This window comes from Aspergillus fischeri, genomic scaffold, assembly GCF_000149645.3.
Source record: "Aspergillus fischeri NRRL 181 1099437636247 genomic scaffold, whole genome shotgun sequence".
In the NCBI taxonomy this organism is placed as follows: domain Eukaryota; kingdom Fungi; phylum Ascomycota; class Eurotiomycetes; order Eurotiales; family Aspergillaceae; genus Aspergillus; species Aspergillus fischeri.
This window is the reverse complement of record NW_001509772.1, coordinates 2,552,602-2,568,506: the sequence shown is the minus strand read 5'-3', so window position 1 is coordinate 2,568,506 and position 15,905 is coordinate 2,552,602. Positions and strand designations below refer to the sequence as shown.

General features: G+C 51.5%; 9 protein-coding genes across 9 annotated transcripts; 5 read left to right on the top strand and 4 right to left on the bottom strand.

The window, feature by feature from the left end:
• Positions 1–217: 217 nt before the first annotated feature.
• On the bottom strand, positions 218–2,902 carry NFIA_041300 (Ankyrin repeat protein; the record flags this gene model as incomplete). The annotated part of the gene is made up of 1 exon (XM_001266448.1): positions 218–2,902. One exon carries the CDS (start codon positions 2,900–2,902, stop codon positions 218–220), a length of 2,685 nt encoding a protein of 894 aa, XP_001266449.1.
• Positions 2,903–3,799: 897 nt separating this feature from the next.
• On the top strand, positions 3,800–4,303 carry NFIA_041290 (uncharacterized protein; the record flags this gene model as incomplete). The annotated part of the gene is made up of 3 exons (XM_001266447.1): positions 3,800–4,013; positions 4,057–4,199; positions 4,262–4,303. The coding sequence occupies 3 exons, from the start codon at positions 3,800–3,802 to the stop codon at positions 4,301–4,303; spliced, it is 399 nt and encodes a 132-aa protein (XP_001266448.1).
• A 481-nt stretch (positions 4,304–4,784) lies between these two features.
• On the top strand, positions 4,785–5,818 carry NFIA_041280 (uncharacterized protein; the record flags this gene model as incomplete). Its single annotated transcript, XM_001266446.1, has 5 exons — positions 4,785–4,931; positions 4,986–5,096; positions 5,145–5,530; positions 5,579–5,643; positions 5,709–5,818. The coding sequence occupies 5 exons, from the start codon at positions 4,785–4,787 to the stop codon at positions 5,816–5,818; spliced, it is 819 nt and encodes a 272-aa protein (XP_001266447.1).
• Positions 5,819–6,107: 289 nt separating this feature from the next.
• NFIA_041270 (regulator of G-protein signaling domain-containing protein) lies at positions 6,108–6,944 on the top strand (the record flags this gene model as incomplete). The annotated part of the gene is made up of 1 exon (XM_001266445.1): positions 6,108–6,944. One exon carries the CDS (start codon positions 6,108–6,110, stop codon positions 6,942–6,944), a length of 837 nt encoding a protein of 278 aa, XP_001266446.1.
• A 248-nt stretch (positions 6,945–7,192) lies between these two features.
• Positions 7,193–7,646, bottom strand: NFIA_041260 (putative MBL2-like secreted peptide; the record flags this gene model as incomplete). The annotated part of the gene is made up of 3 exons (XM_001266444.1): positions 7,193–7,215; positions 7,261–7,337; positions 7,384–7,646. 3 exons carry the CDS (start codon positions 7,644–7,646, stop codon positions 7,193–7,195), a joined length of 363 nt encoding a protein of 120 aa, XP_001266445.1.
• Positions 7,647–8,912: 1,266 nt separating this feature from the next.
• NFIA_041250 (serine hydrolase domain-containing protein) lies at positions 8,913–10,139 on the top strand (the record flags this gene model as incomplete). Its single annotated transcript, XM_001266443.1, has 1 exon — positions 8,913–10,139. The coding sequence occupies one exon, from the start codon at positions 8,913–8,915 to the stop codon at positions 10,137–10,139; it is 1,227 nt and encodes a 408-aa protein (XP_001266444.1).
• A 263-nt stretch (positions 10,140–10,402) lies between these two features.
• NFIA_041240 (putative amino acid permease) lies at positions 10,403–12,037 on the top strand (the record flags this gene model as incomplete). The annotated part of the gene is made up of 1 exon (XM_001266442.1): positions 10,403–12,037. The coding sequence occupies one exon, from the start codon at positions 10,403–10,405 to the stop codon at positions 12,035–12,037; it is 1,635 nt and encodes a 544-aa protein (XP_001266443.1).
• A 343-nt stretch (positions 12,038–12,380) lies between these two features.
• On the bottom strand, positions 12,381–12,704 carry NFIA_041230 (uncharacterized protein; the record flags this gene model as incomplete). The annotated part of the gene is made up of 1 exon (XM_001266441.1): positions 12,381–12,704. One exon carries the CDS (start codon positions 12,702–12,704, stop codon positions 12,381–12,383), a length of 324 nt encoding a protein of 107 aa, XP_001266442.1.
• Positions 12,705–13,559: 855 nt separating this feature from the next.
• On the bottom strand, positions 13,560–15,131 carry NFIA_041220 (flavin monoamine oxidase family protein; the record flags this gene model as incomplete). The annotated part of the gene is made up of 1 exon (XM_001266440.1): positions 13,560–15,131. The coding sequence occupies one exon, from the start codon at positions 15,129–15,131 to the stop codon at positions 13,560–13,562; it is 1,572 nt and encodes a 523-aa protein (XP_001266441.1).
• Positions 15,132–15,905: the final 774 nt, after the last annotated feature.

Sequence of the window (15,905 nt, the reverse complement as noted above, 5' to 3'; positions counted from 1 at the left end):
AAACGACACTGCCGGTTGTTCATAGCTCGGCGGACACGTACCGACGTCTCACTCTCACACTTAAGGTCATGCCGAGTCCTACACAACGAGGGGAAATCTACAACGAGGCATGGAGTGAGATAGTCGACGAGCTGTGTAATTTCCGGCTCTTTGACTCTTTTCTATGTTATCCGGTGGCAGCGGAATAATCCGGCATACAGTCTATGACTGTCTCAGCTCATGACTGGAGACGATATCGCAGCCCTGGTCTATATACTGGAAAAGAACAGTAGAGCTTCGCGATGCATCGGTCACTGGAAGCCCATTGCAATGGCGTTCGTCCATAATGGTCCGGTTTGAGCACATCGCAACCAGCCAACACCAGTACTTCAGCCGCCTCGCTTGAGTCCATTTGCATTGCCCAGGACAACGGCGTTCGACCGATCCGATCGCTCTCATTTATATCTGCCCCTTGCTCTATGAGCCATCTCACCATCTCAATGTGTCCTTGATCTGCAGCGAGTGACAGCGCCGAGCGACCAAAGTAATCCTTCTGATGGATGTCCGCTCCTTTTTCTACCAGCAGTCGAGCAATCTGACAGTGTCCGCGACAGGCTGCCATGAGGAATGGAGTACGTCCATGGCGATCCGGCAAACTGACCCTGACCCCTTCGTCGAGGAGCATTCTCACGATGGCCGTTTGTCCCCGACTGGCGGCCTGTGAAAGAATGGTACGGCCATAGCGATCGATCTCGTCAACCGGAGCTCCTGCATCTACCAGGAGGGCAGCGATACGTTCACATCCGTCATGCATGGCCCAGTATAAAGCATCCTTGCCACTGAGCTCCAGCTGTTCCTTGGCGCGATAGCCTAGAAGCAGACGTACCGCCTCAAGCTTGCCACCTAGAACGGCCCAGGTTAACGCCGTATAGTTATTATCTCCGCCGCAGATATTGACATCCACGTGAGCAGCAAGCAGCGAGCGCACGATGTCCAGGTATCCATGAAACACGGCGTGTTGGAAAACCGACCTCCCGGCCGGGTCACCTGCAGGTACATCCATGTTTGCCCCAGCTGCCAGCAGAAACTGGACGACTTCACTGTGGTTGTTGACAACGGCCAGAGATAGCGCTGTCCCCGCGTCCTTGTCTGATCGAACCTCCAAATCGACTCCCGCGTTAACAAGCGCTTGGACGACGGCCAATTCACCTTTCGAAGCGGCCATCCTTAACGGTGTCCAGTCCCCGACCCGACCCTCCAGCCCAATCCCTTGCTGGATGATTTCCAGCGCAATGTCAATGCACCCCTTGTAAATGAAGAACATGAGCGGCACAATGTGTGCTGAGGGTTGTAAATCAGCAGGCTTCATGTATTCGAACATAATGCGGGCCTTGTCCACGATGTTGGCATCGTGGGCGAGGTAACTGAGCACTTGTGTCCAATCGATCTCATGTTGTGGATGCCGATGCCGTCTCCATTCGAGCAGGCTGCGAAGGACTTCGGGCGATTGCTGGTACACTATTGCGCAGGTGATGAGCATTGCAGGAGACCTGCAAGAAGCCCACGCCCTCAACGATCGTGGGAGGAGAAGTTGCACAGTGGTCTCGGTCCCGGAGCATACGGCGTATTGTAAAGCCGTGCAATCCAGTTCGTCGACCGCATCTACGTTTGCTCCAAGCGGGAGGAGAAGCTCAATAACCTCATCTTGACCGGCGCCCGCAGCAGCCATTAGAACCGTTGTTACCCCGTCCGCTCCCTCGATGTTTACCGTCTTGGAGTCTATCAGTTTCTGCAAAACGGCCACCTCTCCCAATGCCGCCGCGGCGACAAGGAAAGCATCCGCGGACGGCAATGCCGGAGACATGGCCATCCAGGCATCAAACAGGTACCGTACGCGGATGCCGCGGCGGATTGGATCTCGCTTCGCTAAGGCTAGGTGCATCGGCGTCCGTTTTTCTCCCCGGCGTCCTGTTACATGAGCGGCCGGAGATGCCCCAGCGTCCAGCAGTGCTTTGATGACCTTCTCACATTGCGAGTAGACGCTACAGGCCATATAAAGTGGTGTTTCGCCGTGAGAAGTCCGAGCCTCAAGGTCGGCGCCATATCGCGCCAACAGTCGTACAGCCCATGTTTTCGCGTCGAAAGCCGCTTGATGCAGAGGATACCAGGACCGGTTGTCTGGAAGGTCGGTCTTTGCTCCTCGCTGTAGCAGCAACTCCACTATATCCGGCTTCTCGGTCAGAACGCTGTCCTCGAACGCGATCGCGGCGGCAAGCGGAGTACGGCCTTGGCCATTGCGGTGGTTGATGTCCAGTCCCTCGTCCAGGAGGAAAGCAATGTCCGCGATCGGTAGGTTTTGCTTGACGGCTCGGTGCAGCAGGTTATCACCGTTGGAGTCAACCAGATGGATATCGAGGCCAAGTCTGATGAGAGCTCGAGGGGCCTCCAGGTCCTCCGGGGCCCAACCACCGAGGAGCTCGCCCACCTCGCCAAAGTCGTATCTAGCCAAGTCCGCGCCGGCAGAGAGAAGCATCATAATGATCTGCTTCCGATTGACTCCCGCGACGCACGAAAGGATTGGGCCACAATCACATGGCGAATCTGGAGCACTGTTCAAAAGCCGTGTGACGATCTCAACGGAGCCAGCCGAGCAAGCGGGCCGAAGGGCGAGGTGTTTAACCTCCAAGACGTTGATTACGTTGTGGTCTAAAAGATGATGCATAGTCCGTTCCTTCTCCACGCAATTCGCCCATGCAAGGACGCTGGAGAGCCGTTTGACAGGCACGGAATAGAGGACTGGGTTGAGGAGGTCGTACGCACGGTGACATGTGCGAACCAAAGCCGACAGACTCGGCGATGAGAGATATTGAGCCATCTCAAGGACAAGCTCCACCGGCAGCGTGAACAGGTGTTGTGGCGTCATGGTTTCATACACAGCATATCCGATTACTCGTAGATGGCTCTCGGAGTCAGCACATTCTGATAGTGGACATGTTGCGCTTGACTAGTGGCATGCAGCAAGTCATCCGTCTTCAGTTTATTGGCTCAAGTCTCTTGCCCCGCGCATGAGGCTGGGCGCAAGGCTACCATAACGGTTATCTGCTTGTCGCTATCGACAACAGTCATGTACCTCGGTCTGGGCTTTTATGACTTTTCTGAATATCAGATTGAGCCTGAAGTTTGCGAATAGTAGACGTTATCTGTCCTCGAAGTCTTTGAAAGGAGAGCAAAATCTCCATAAGAATGACTCTTTCGTGTTCGGATCATCGATCTTGGCGATAGTTGGCAGTTGCAGCTCGCTTTATCATTTGATAGGGCAGGAAAGTATACAACATGTCAAGTTTCCTGATTCATTACGGGTTCATGGTCTCTTAACCTTTTGCTTCGCGATGGCATCCACCGGTTGACTGGTCAATATCATCGTCTGGTCGCCTTAGACTGAAACCTATTCTGCTGTACGCCATTCTATCAAAGCCGAGGCAAAGCTGTCCCTCCGCAGGCAGTCTCAACTTCAGCGACAGTCTGTCAACATGGAAACTTTAACAGTTGTTCTGTCTCAGTGGTTTGTCATGAGCCCTCGTGTTCGTATACAAGAGCCGTGCACCATGGAAGTCTGGATTCTCTACGAGGTATATTGCCTGATATGACGCTGCTGCCTAACCTAGACCTCGTATAGCCATCTGTGGCGGTCTTGTACTTCTTGGCCGTCAATACCTATATGGAATTTATCAATCATATAAACCCCGCAGCCTGGTTCTGCGATTCTCTCAAGCACTCAGACATAGCTCAGAAACACAACCGCCATCGACATTAACTCATCATGTCTAGCACAATCGACCATGTGGGCATCCACGCCCCCAAGGATCAGTTTGAGAGCATCATCGACTGGTACAAGAAGGCTTTGGCCCCGCTGAACTACAGGGAATTGATGCGCTTCCCAGGAGCTGTCGGACTCGGCTCTGAACATCCAGATTTCTGGATCTCAGAGACCAACGAGCAGTGCAGTGGCTTCCACTTTGCTTTTATAGCGCGTGGTAGGTTTCCTCTGTCCCTGGAGGGCCAGTGGCTGATGATCAGACCATGCTACGGTTGACGCTTTTCACCAGGCTGCTGTAGCAGCTGGAGGAAAGTGCAATGGCGCTCCTGGAATTCGAGCAGAGTATCATCCGGAGTACTATGGGGCTTTTGTGTTGGATCCACTGGGCAACAATGTGGAGGTGGTAGGTCGAGCATTAATCGCTAGTGGATCTAGTTATAACTATGCGGCTACTAATCTTGACAGGTGAATCACGGCGATATCTTCAAGAAAAATGATGCTGAATAAGTATTTCATCTTTGGCTCGCGGTCAGTTTTTGGTCATTTCTCCATTGTCGAGGAATGCGGGGAGGGAAGCAATGTGATATATGTGCTGTTTACCCGAACCATAGTTAACTCGCACTACAAATTGCGATACACTAATGTCTTTACATACATGATCTGATCTACCTAGTCTAATATTGTCTGTATCTGTGTCTTGGCCTATCCGCGAACCTCCAGTCTTGACGTCATGAACGCAACGTTGCAACGGTAGAGACAACCATCCAACCACACGGCACCACCACCCAGACTTGGGAGCAAAGAGGTTCATCTATAGAGTTTCCATCCGGCCGGAACTGTCTAATAACCCCACCTCGTGTCATAGATAAGTCCTGTGGAGCTGGAATTGCTTGTCCAGATTCTGACTCCGCGAAATTCAATCTTCTCCTACACTTCGCGACCGCAGAAGACATGCGGGATATTCTATCTCTCCTCCAGGCCTTACACCATGGTGAGTGGCCGGAGCGAGGCAATCGTGGTGGTCACGGCCATATTCCTGGCTTTTTCCTTGACCACGGGCAGTTTGAGATGTTTCGTTCGCTTTCGCTTGACCCATGCCGCGGGCTGCGATGACCATATCATGGTAACTGCAATGGTGAGACTATCCCCAATCATGTAACCGGGCAATTCTGAGCAGACTGGAACGCAGTTCTTCAATATCGGTTTCGGCGTGTGTACTATACTCGGCGCGACGTTTGGCATGGGCAAGCAGCTGGTTTACTTTGAAGAATCGCCGCAGAACTTTCGCAAGGCCATGCTGGTGGGTGATGCGAATCTGCGACGCAAGCTCACTACTGACGGGCCGCAGTGTTTCTGGCTCGGACAACTCTTCTACGTCGTTACTTCTGTCCTCGTGCGATTGTCCATCACCGTCACCCTCGTGCGCCTCACCGTCGACAACCTCCATCGGAGCATCCTTGGTGCCGCCACCATACTGTCCATTGTCGCAGGAACCATTTTCTTCTTCTTCACCATCTTCCAATGCACCCCGGTCAATTATTACTGGAACCGAATGACAGAAGAGGGCCATTGCATGGACATGGATGGTCTCCTGGGGATCGTCTACATGTACAGTGCGGCCGCTGCGGTGTGCGACTTTACGATTGGACTGCTGCCCGCCTTCATGATTGGGAGGCTAAAGATGGACCGACATACGAAGATGGCCGTCATTGGAATTTTGTCTATTGGATGCGTGTATGTTGCTTCTCCTGATTGAACCGGACGGAAGCTGACTATCGCCAGTGCTAGCACCGCGGTTATTGTTCGTATCCCGTTTCTCCGTCTGTCAAAGAGTCGGGAATTTCTATGTAAGAGGCTCTGAGACCGTCACTGGCAGTGATGACTGACTGACTTCGCAGACGAAACAACGCAGGTTTCGATATGGTCGAATATAGAGACTGGGCTGGGGATCACCGCAGGGAGTTTAATGACCGTGCGGCCCTTTTTGCGGGCGATCGGATGGTTACACATAGACTAAAGTAGACAGACCAGTCGAATGAACCCAGTTTCAAGCATCCAGTAGAGAAGCAGCGTAGTTCAAGCGAACAGCATAAACCTGGGCAAAAAGTCAAAAGCCGAGTGTCATTGATGGAAGACAGCCCCATCGCCTCAGAACCCCAGATCCCCCAGCCCGAACCATGGCACGCACCTCCACTTTCATCATTGGCTGCAGAGCTCATATCATATTGCTTTATAAGACTCCAATACACGAGGACTGAAATGGCTGTTCTACTAGCATTAACTATGTGCAAACACATCCTATTCACCATCCATGAGGGCACGATCAGGCAGCTTATACCACCTCCAACCCCGGCTCGATGACATTCTAAACGATGTGGCCCCCTTCCCCTACACCCTGGGCGCATTCATTGCCTTCCTCTCCGAGCACCAATGTCTAGAAACCGTCGAGTTCATACTGGAAACCGAACGCTACCGACGCATCTACCACTGGCTCGAGCACAAAACCGAGACATGCGAGGCCGTCCGCAAGGCCCATCTCTCCGGTCTCTGGAACCGACTGGTCAACCAGTATATCCGGCCTCACGGGGAGCGCGAGATTAACATCCCCTGCGACATTCGACAGCAGCTGATGCAGCGGTTCCACAAGCACGCAGATGACCCTCCCCCGCCAGAAATACTCGATCGGGTCGTGAATCACGTCAAGGAGCTCCTGCGCGGGTCTATCCTCATACCCTTCCTGCGAAGATCATCCGCGACCGCGCGCGTCCAGCCGCTCTCCATGCCGTGTTTGAACGATTGTTTGCCAGAGGAAGCTATGTCCGGGCCAAGCGTCGCGGATGATATACGGGTGAATAGATGCCCGCGGGAGGATTATCCTTGCCATCGGGGGGACTCGGCGCGTCGGTATGGGTTCTATGGCGAGCCGGCGTCGAGTTCGGTAGAAGACGACGGCGAGTATGCGAGTAGTGCGGTGATGTCTTCTGCGTCGGACCGGTCGGATATACAGGACTTTGCTGTTAGTGGGACGACCAACTCGCGGACGAGGGGTCTTTCAGACCGGAGGTCTCAAGAGGATAGGAAAGCTCGAGGCTGGCGAAAGAGGTTCAAGGAAGGGTTGGTGAAGCATCTTCCTCGATCGTCGGATTGATCGAATTCTCATGCATAAAAGATAGGGAAAAGATACCCATGACGACTCTTTGGCGTTCGGCGTTAGTGGTGTTTTATTACTGGTGATTTTAGAAGCTAGGGCAAATGCCATGTATTCACGGGGTATAAGAACATGGACCTCAAAGCGACTTTCACAGTAATACAACGACCATGATGACATCTAATCCATCATCATCATAACTATATCAGGTTTCTAGCAGCATCACACAGCGACATCATCGTCATGGTCTACTTGCATTTGGGGAGTTTTTCTAACATAATCAGCCATGTCCAAATACTAGCAAGGGATAACATACTGCTTGAGCAATTACTATCGGTAAAGTACCCATTAACGTAGCATGTCGTCTTGAGATAAGTAATTTGATCCCAGGAGCTAGTCTCATTAGCCTCAGCTCATCAGAACCAGTTGTCATACTCACCAAACCCCGTTGTAGCAATCGCCGTGCTTCCAGCACGCAAAGGTGAGTTTATCTCCCTTGCGAAACCCAAAGATCGCGCCCGCGTCTAACTTTGCGTCGTACCGGCAGTTGACATAGTTATCGACATTGACGATCTTGCAGGTCTGCGCGGATGCGCGCTTTTCAAGGTCCAGCTCTCCGTCCGCTTCGGCTTCAGGATCCGCGACAGGGGCAGCGGCGGCCAGGAGGGGGAGGAAGGCAACTGCGAGACTGAGGAACTTCATTTTGTTTGTGTTGCTGTCTTAACTGAGACTTGCTCTTTCGTATGAGAAGACTGCTGAAAAGCTGTGTACTTATACATGGGATCATCATGGCCTCGTATTGCGCAGCCCGCTTCCTCGTGTTCCTCGCCGGATGCTGCTATTCATAGGTAGATAGCGCGAATTATCCGATGTTGCATTCTCGTATCCAGCCATTTTTAGTATCTTGGTATACATAGTAATTAGCGAGGCTAAGGCATTGCTGCTGAGTGCTTGTTTATCCATTCGTCAATAGTTGTTTGCTTGTGAAGTCTACCTGTGAGAAACAAGAATGTTGAAACGAGCTCATTGTAGATATAGCATCTGAGGTTCTAACTACTAATAAACTGTACAGTACAAATATTAGACACCACACAATTATATCGAGGAAACATATCAAATCAGCGATATCTGTCCCTTGAGCTACTCTAGTGTCCCCGTTTTGCCCTTTCCAGAGACGTCTGGGGAACAAGGGAGTAAAACAATATGGAGAAATATTACAGTTCTTCAGTATGGCTTCTTTCTGGGGAAACTGGGGTGTAGATGAGTAAGAAGACATGTTCTGCTAAACATCAATAAGCCAATCACTCTGGCTTCGATAACGTATACACTGTCAAAGCGAGGAGGCCTATCCCAATCAACACATGGAAATGGGAAGCACCATTATTAGAATAATACATGGAGAGCACGTGCTAGTTCTTGTTATAGTACGAGCTAATCTAAATTCAATCTATTGGATAGCCAGCGATGTCATCATAAATTAGATCTAGAGTGTCTAGAACTCTGGATATAACTATACTGATATCCTAAGGCGGACCATGCATGAGTCAGAAATCCTTGAAACATTGTTAATAAAATAAATCAGTATTAGGAGGCCTAATGAGAAGCAATTGGACAGGGGTTAACTTTAAGGTTATATATTTCTAACAATATGTGCCAAGCTGAGTAGCCTTTTACCAAGTGCCTCTTGAAAAGCTTTCCGGATTGATACTCTTACTATTTATTATATTCATCATCAAACCTGCTAGAACATGAAGAAAGAGCTGATTTCTGAAGTCACTAGAAACAGAAGATTAATGAGGCATTATTGTTAATACAATCAATAGCGGGGGAGTAAGACATGAGTCACGTAAATAGTGCTTATCCCCAGCGACAGGGTTTGAGGACGCGTATGTCTGGTATAAATAGAGGGGTACAGGATAAAATAGTCTCTGCCCCTCAGCCACTTCCCATTGACCACGATCTGTGCAAATGGCCGACGATATCGAAACTAGCTTCCAGGCCACCATCGACGCTGGCAAAATCAATGGCGCCGTTATTTGTACCACGGACACCGACGGTCACTTTGTTTACAATAAGGCTCTGGGCCAGCGTACCTTGCTGTCCAGCGAAAAGCGCCCGCAGCAGCTCGACGATGTCCTGTACCTGGCCTCGGCAACCAAGCTGGTCACCGCCATCGCTGCCCTGCAGTGCGTCGAGGATGGATTACTTAGTTTAACCGGCGATCTATCGTCCGTCGCACCCGACCTGGCCGCCAAGCAGGTGTTAACTGGCTTTTCCGACGACGGCGAAACCCCTATTCTCGAACCCCCGGTCCGCCCCGTGACGCTCGAGATGTTGCTCACCCATAGCTCGGGGCTCTGCTACCACTTTTTGATGCCGCACATCGGCCAGTGGCGCGACAAGTTTGCACCGCCCCAGGAGGGCGAGCGCCTATCGGTCGAGGAGCTGTTCCGGTACCCGCTCGGCTTCCAGCCCGGCACCGGCTTCATGTACGGTCCAGGGCTCGACTGGGCCGGCAAGGTGGTGGAGCGAGTGACGGGCCGCACACTCGGTGAACGCATGCAGGAGCGCATCTTCGACCCTCTCGGCATCAACGACGCCCAATTCTGCCCCGTCACGCGCGAAGACCTGCGCCCCCGGCTCGTGGACCTTAACCCGGATGATCCCGAAGCCCAAGGGCGCGCGGTGCTGGGCGGCAGTGTAGACATGAACAAGCGCGGACGCGGCGACTTTGGCGGCCACGGCCTCTTCATGTCCGGGGAAAGCTACATCAAAATCCTCCACTCGCTGCTGGTCAACGACGGAAAGCTGCTCCGACCCAAGACCGTCGATGATCTGTTCGAGCCACACCTGACTCCTGAAGCGACGGCGGCGCACCAGGCTGCATTGGCATCTCCTATGGGCCCCTTTTTCCGCGTAGGCCTCGACGCCGGAACAGAGCTGGGCCAAAGCCTGGGCGGCCTGCTGACCCTGCAGGATCTGGATGGCGGGTACGGAGAACGTACGCTGACCTGGGGAGGTGGGCTGACTCTGGTCTGGTTTATCGACCGCAAGAACGGATTGTGCAGCGTTTGCGCCATTCAAGCCTCGCTGCCGTTCAATACGGACGCGGTGATGGCGCTGAGGCAGACATTCCGCCACGACATTTACTGCAAATATGCTGCGTTTAAGGCGCAGGAGATGCAAAGAATATAAATAGAAATGTTATGTAAGGATGAAATTGTGATTTGTAGGGCGTTGTGGTCATAGAGTCATCACGCGGAGATGTCCATTATTAAGCTTCAGGATTCCATGGTAGTTCCTGGTAGCCCCAGATATACCCACAAATGCAACCTCCGTTAGTCTGGGCAATCTCGGAACTCCTTGGAGCGGGGAAAACTCAACTTTTCTTCCGTTCTGCTCCTGGCTGGGGATTTCTGACCCGTATACGCCGCTCTTAGTCGGCATCTATCACTACCATGCCTACTGAATCAGAATTAGGGATTCGACTTACAGAAGGAGAGGGGTCGAGTGCATCTGATGGGGACATAGCGTTCATCAGGCGTGGCTTCGGAGAAGTACAAGCTGTCCGGCAAGGCCTGTACCAGCGGCACATCCAGATGATCGCTCTTGCTGGTACAATTGGCACCGGTCTATTCCTCAGCTCTGGCCAAGCACTCGTAACGGCAGGCCCACTGGGTGCATTTCTTGCCTATTCGATTGTTGGCCTTGCTGTTTCGAGCGTCGTCCTGACTGTCGGAGAGATGGGTGCGTTAGTACCCCTTAGCGGCGGTCTCGTCCGATATGCTGAATACTTCTTCGACCCGGCCATGGCCTTTGCCAACGGATGGAACCAAGTATACTTATACTCGGTCACTCTCCCTGCTGAAATAGTGGCAGCCTCAGTGCTGGTTGAATTCTGGATCACCGTCAACAACGCAATCTGGATTACCGTCTTCAGCGTGCTGGTGCTCATTACTGCGCTGGTGTTCGTCAGAATCTATGGGGAGCTGGAGTTCTCATTCGCCATCTTGAAAATCCTGCTAATCATTGGAGTGAACATCATGGCACTGGTGATTACTTGCGGCGGAGGACCAGATGGAGAATCCATTGGTTTCAGATACTGGAGAGACCCAGGGCCTTTTGTTCAGTATCTGGGGATCAAAGGTTCCCTTGGCGAGTTCCTTGGTTTCTGGACAAGTCTAAATAATGCCATCTTTGCATACTCGGGAATCCAGAATATCACGATCCCCGCGGCTGAAACCAAGTCTCCACGACAATCAATACCAGAGGCAACCAAGCGCGTCTTGTACCGCATCTTCCTCTTCTATGTCCTGTCAATCTTTATGATGGGTTTGGTTGTGCCTTCTAATGATCCCACTCTTCTGCAACTGACTGGCACGGCTTCTCAGTCCCCGTTTGTTATCGCTGCTCGCCGGGCAGGGATCAAGACGGTACCCTCAATCATCAACGCTGTTATCCTGACTTCCGCCTGGTCTGCTGGCAATTCATACATCCTTTTTGGATCCCGGATTCTCTATGGCATGGCGGTCCATGGCCATGCTCCTGCCGTATTCGAAAGGCTGAACCAGTTCTCTGTCCCTTATGTGGCTATTAGCTGTATCGGGCTCTTCATGTGCTTGGGATATATGTCTCTCTCCCACTCGTCAACCATAGTCTTTCGATGGCTGCGTGATATCGTGTCAGTTGCCACATTAGTAGACTGGATAATCGTCTGCATAGTCTACCTCCGATTCTACTACGGTTGCAAGAAGCAAGGCGTCGACCGACACAAAGAGCTTCCATGGGCTGCGCCCTTCCAGCCCTACTTTACCTGGGCATCGCTGATCCTTTTCACCCTCTTGCTTATTACTGGTGGCTTTAGCACATTCATCAACGGCCACTGGGATACCGAAACCTTTGTCTCATCGTACATCAACATCCCCATCGTCCTTGGTCTCTATTACGGGTACAAATTCTGGAAGAAAACGCACATCATCGCTTTGGAGAATATACCGCTGGTCGGTCTAATCCAGTTCTATCTGTGCCATGATGAAGACGAACCGGAACCACAGCCTAGAAAGGGGCTCGCGAAGTTTAACATTCTTTGGTAGCGACTTTCTCAGTGATCGGGTTATGATGTGGCCGAAAGCTCAGGTATCGTTATTACGTCAGAGCAGATGATAGGCGTCCATCTTGTACATAGACGCTATCATTGCATGTAGCTTTAAAGCTGATATAGCGATATGTATATAGGCATTTCTGATTGAGAATTCTGTACATCAATTGACATATAGTCCCCAGGCAAATGTCCATGAGCAGACCCCCGCTAGCCGCGAACAATACCCTTCTCTCCTCCATAACAACAGATCTAATCAGGACAAGACTGAGAGTGCTCTAGTCCGAACCATCAGCCATATCCTCTCAATCACATTTCGAGCACACATACCCGATGATTTAATCAATCTCGTTAAGCCACACCCGAACGGTATCAACCCCCCTACGCGCCGCGAGAAGCCTCAGAACAGCCCGAATATTCCCTTCCACAATTTCAGTCTCTTGGGGGAAAATATCCGAAGGCTGCCATGTCACAAAGGCCTGGGTGATGCTCCGCTCTCCGCTTTCGAGATAGTAATCGGGAATCTTGGGACGAAGACTGGTGTAGAGCGATGCGGCGAATTCCTCAAAGGAGGAGACGTTTTCGTCGACGAGGACCACGTCGTTGGTGCGGGTCTCGCCGGTGAGGTAGATGAGAATGGGGACGAGGGTATCGGTGGACATGTTGTGTTTGTTGATAGTTTCCTGGTGCAGTTGAAGGTATAAGGAATGATACAATGGCTCACAGGAGGTATATATACCATAGTCCCTGGCCTATGCTTCAGACGAGTCTGCCCTGCGAGGCCTCGTAACACTATCGTATTCGCAGATTGGAGGTCTGTTAAGGACTGCGCTACGCTGGGAATACGAGGGCAAAGCCGCAAAAGCGCCGCGTCTCCATATATCTCTCGTATACCGGGGACAAAGCTCGTGTATATGCAAGCTAGTAATCTACCATAATCACCTAGCTTTATCTAAGGTTAGATTGTGTGAGTTCCTGCAGTGAGAGCCTCAGGGGAACACGAGAGAAAAACGCCTAGCTCGGTTTCTGCTTTGGAGCATGGAACAGGCATCTGGCGAGTCTCCATGTTCATGCTTCCAAGAAAGTATTGCCTGGGTATCAGAGTACGGCGCAAATGGAGTATCTTTAACCATATGGATATATTTAGTTGGCTGATGGATGTTCTGCTTGTTCTGCTTATTTCACTTATTTCAGCCTGGTTCCTGGCACTGTGGCATGACGCCTGCTGTTTTCCTTTATCAGTTTTCGTTTTCATAATTTTCTTCTGTTGTAATTGTGGATGTATATTAGCTTAACAAGAGGGATATCTGTTGATATTTCTACTGTATAGTAGTGACTACCTCCGTAATAGTGTTGAGTCAATGAAGGTAGTAATAAACCTTCAGCAGTCGAAGACAACTTAATCAAGCAGACTTAGTGCATCTAAGGCCAAAGTATTTAGTTGACCGACTTTTGAGCAATCATATATCATGTTCCTAATTAAACATGCTGTTTCTACTTGTCATTCTTAGATCAGTCTATGTCCTCGAACAAATTGCCGTCGCTCTCGCACTCTTGGCCATCCATGCACTCTCCAAATCCTCCACGTACTGCACGTTATTATGCAGCGGAATCGAATAACTGCACCTTTTCTGACCACAGGGCCGTTGCACATTGACGCCCCCTTTCTTCAACCGGGAGTACTCCTCGCCCAACGACCTGATCTCGCTCATCTCCAACATGTCCCCCACCGTCTGGATGGCCGAGTCCACCGCCCCCGCGATCCAGGTATGATGTCGACTCAAATGCTCCCCGACAAAGTAGACACTGCCCTCTGCGCGGCGGGAAGCCTCATAGAACCGGCTGAATTGCCCCGGGAGAAACATTGCATCCCCCGTGGCAGACTCCTGGCTCCAGCAGACGTCAAACGCATCGATGAATTCGTCAGAGATGGTGACGCCTGTGTCCGCGTAGAACCTCTGCAGATCGTGTAACACTAAAGACACGCGCTGGTCCCGAGGGAGCGAGGCCATTCGGTACGCATCGTTCATCCAGCAGTACAGCAGCAGCACACCGGACCCCGCGCTTCCGATATCATTCGAAGGATACACGATCCAGCGGAAGCGGAGGTCTGTCACGCTCTGTCCGCCGAGACAAGGGGTGGGAAGCTTCTCCCAGAAGCGGGTGCGGAAATGTAGGCCGATCTTGTAGAGAGGTTCGTAGTGCGTCCCGCGCAGGGCCTGCTCTTTCATGAAGGACCAGGTAGGGCGTTCGAGGATGCTGTGCAGGGCTGCCGGAGGGATCGCCAGAACGACTTTGTCAAACGCGGCAGAGTGTGCACTGGTAGAGAGTGTGATAGGTCCGCCTGGGTTTTCCTTGATCGACTCGACCCGCGCGTTGAGGTGGATGTGCTCCCGGCCGATGAGGTTCGCTGCACTCTCAGTGAGACGCGACATGCCCCCGCGGACTGTGCTCCAGTCTCGGGTATGGAAGTCAAGATTTTGCATCATGATCTCCGTGCAGCTCAGATCGTACTGATTTGTCTGACTGTTTATAAGTTCGACGAAGTCGATCACCTCGTGCGGCCACCCAACTACGAAGCGCAGGTACGTCCGAAACGACATCTCGTCGAGCTTCATTAGCTGTCCAAACCCAGTCTGGAAGTCCTTGTGAAGCAGGCTCAGCCACGGGGTGACAGCCTCGCCCAGCAGTTGTCTTGCGGATTTCCCCTGATACTCCGCCGGCAGGCCACACTCGGCTGCGAGGGTCGGGTCGTCGACATTCACCTTGCGGTTGCAAATGAAGGCGATGTTGTTGCGGTGTTCAAGGACGTACGGGATGAGTTCGACTTTGTCTTCGTGGCGACCGTGGGTGTTGAGGTAGCGGATGAACTGGTACACACGCGAATGCAGGGTCGACCGGGGGATACGCATCGCCCCGACTTCGAAGTAGATATCTTCATTTGGGTTAAGGGGTTGGAAGCGATGAGTGTAGATGCGTCCGCCAATGCGGGAACTGGCTTCGTAAAGAGTGACTCGGTGGCCTTCTCGCTGGAGAAGCAGGGCCGTATATAGACCGGATATACCGGCGCCAACGATGCCTATTTCCATGCTGGAATGAGGGAGGGATTGCTAGGAGGTAGAGAAGAGAGAGTACATCAATCCCTTGAGGTGAAGCAGTAATCACTTCACTTCCATTGTAAGGAGATATTCCCTGGAGCAAGTATGACTATTGCCTCTTTTCGATATTACTCGGCCACTCCGTCCCATGCTGCATGGGTAAAAGTCGTAAGACTGTTCTTTAATATGAATGGCCTAGATATGCATTAGTTTGGTTATTATGGCTTATCAAAAGTACAGAAACACATCCAAGACTCTGCCGAAAGCTTGCTTTTACCTTGTCCATGAAAGAAACCTAGCCAATCCAGGTTAATCGCAGATGGATTTATGGGACACTATTATTTGCTCATGACAGGGTTCTCTTTCTAAGCTATCCAAACATGGTTACGGTGAGGTGAATCTACGGTGAAGTAGCACCATTAATAATCACATAATGGGTAAGCTTTTGAAGACAAAGAATTGCTCCATGTCTTATATAGCCGCCTTGGCCTTGTGCTGGGCATGTATTAATTACATGGAAGGTAAAGCACATAAATCCCTGCCTCACACAGGCCAAGTGATAATGAAGTTGTACCATTGAAGCATCACCGTCCCTGATCCATGTTTTGATTAATCAAGGAAAGGATCTCATGGACCCCACGCGGAGGGCAGATCGCGTCATCAATCCCTGCGTTGGTATCAGCAGAACGGACATTAAACACGCCTCAACCCGCAGTGCTTGACCGGCAGTTTGCTCGTTCATTCATCGCAGCCATGAACATGGCA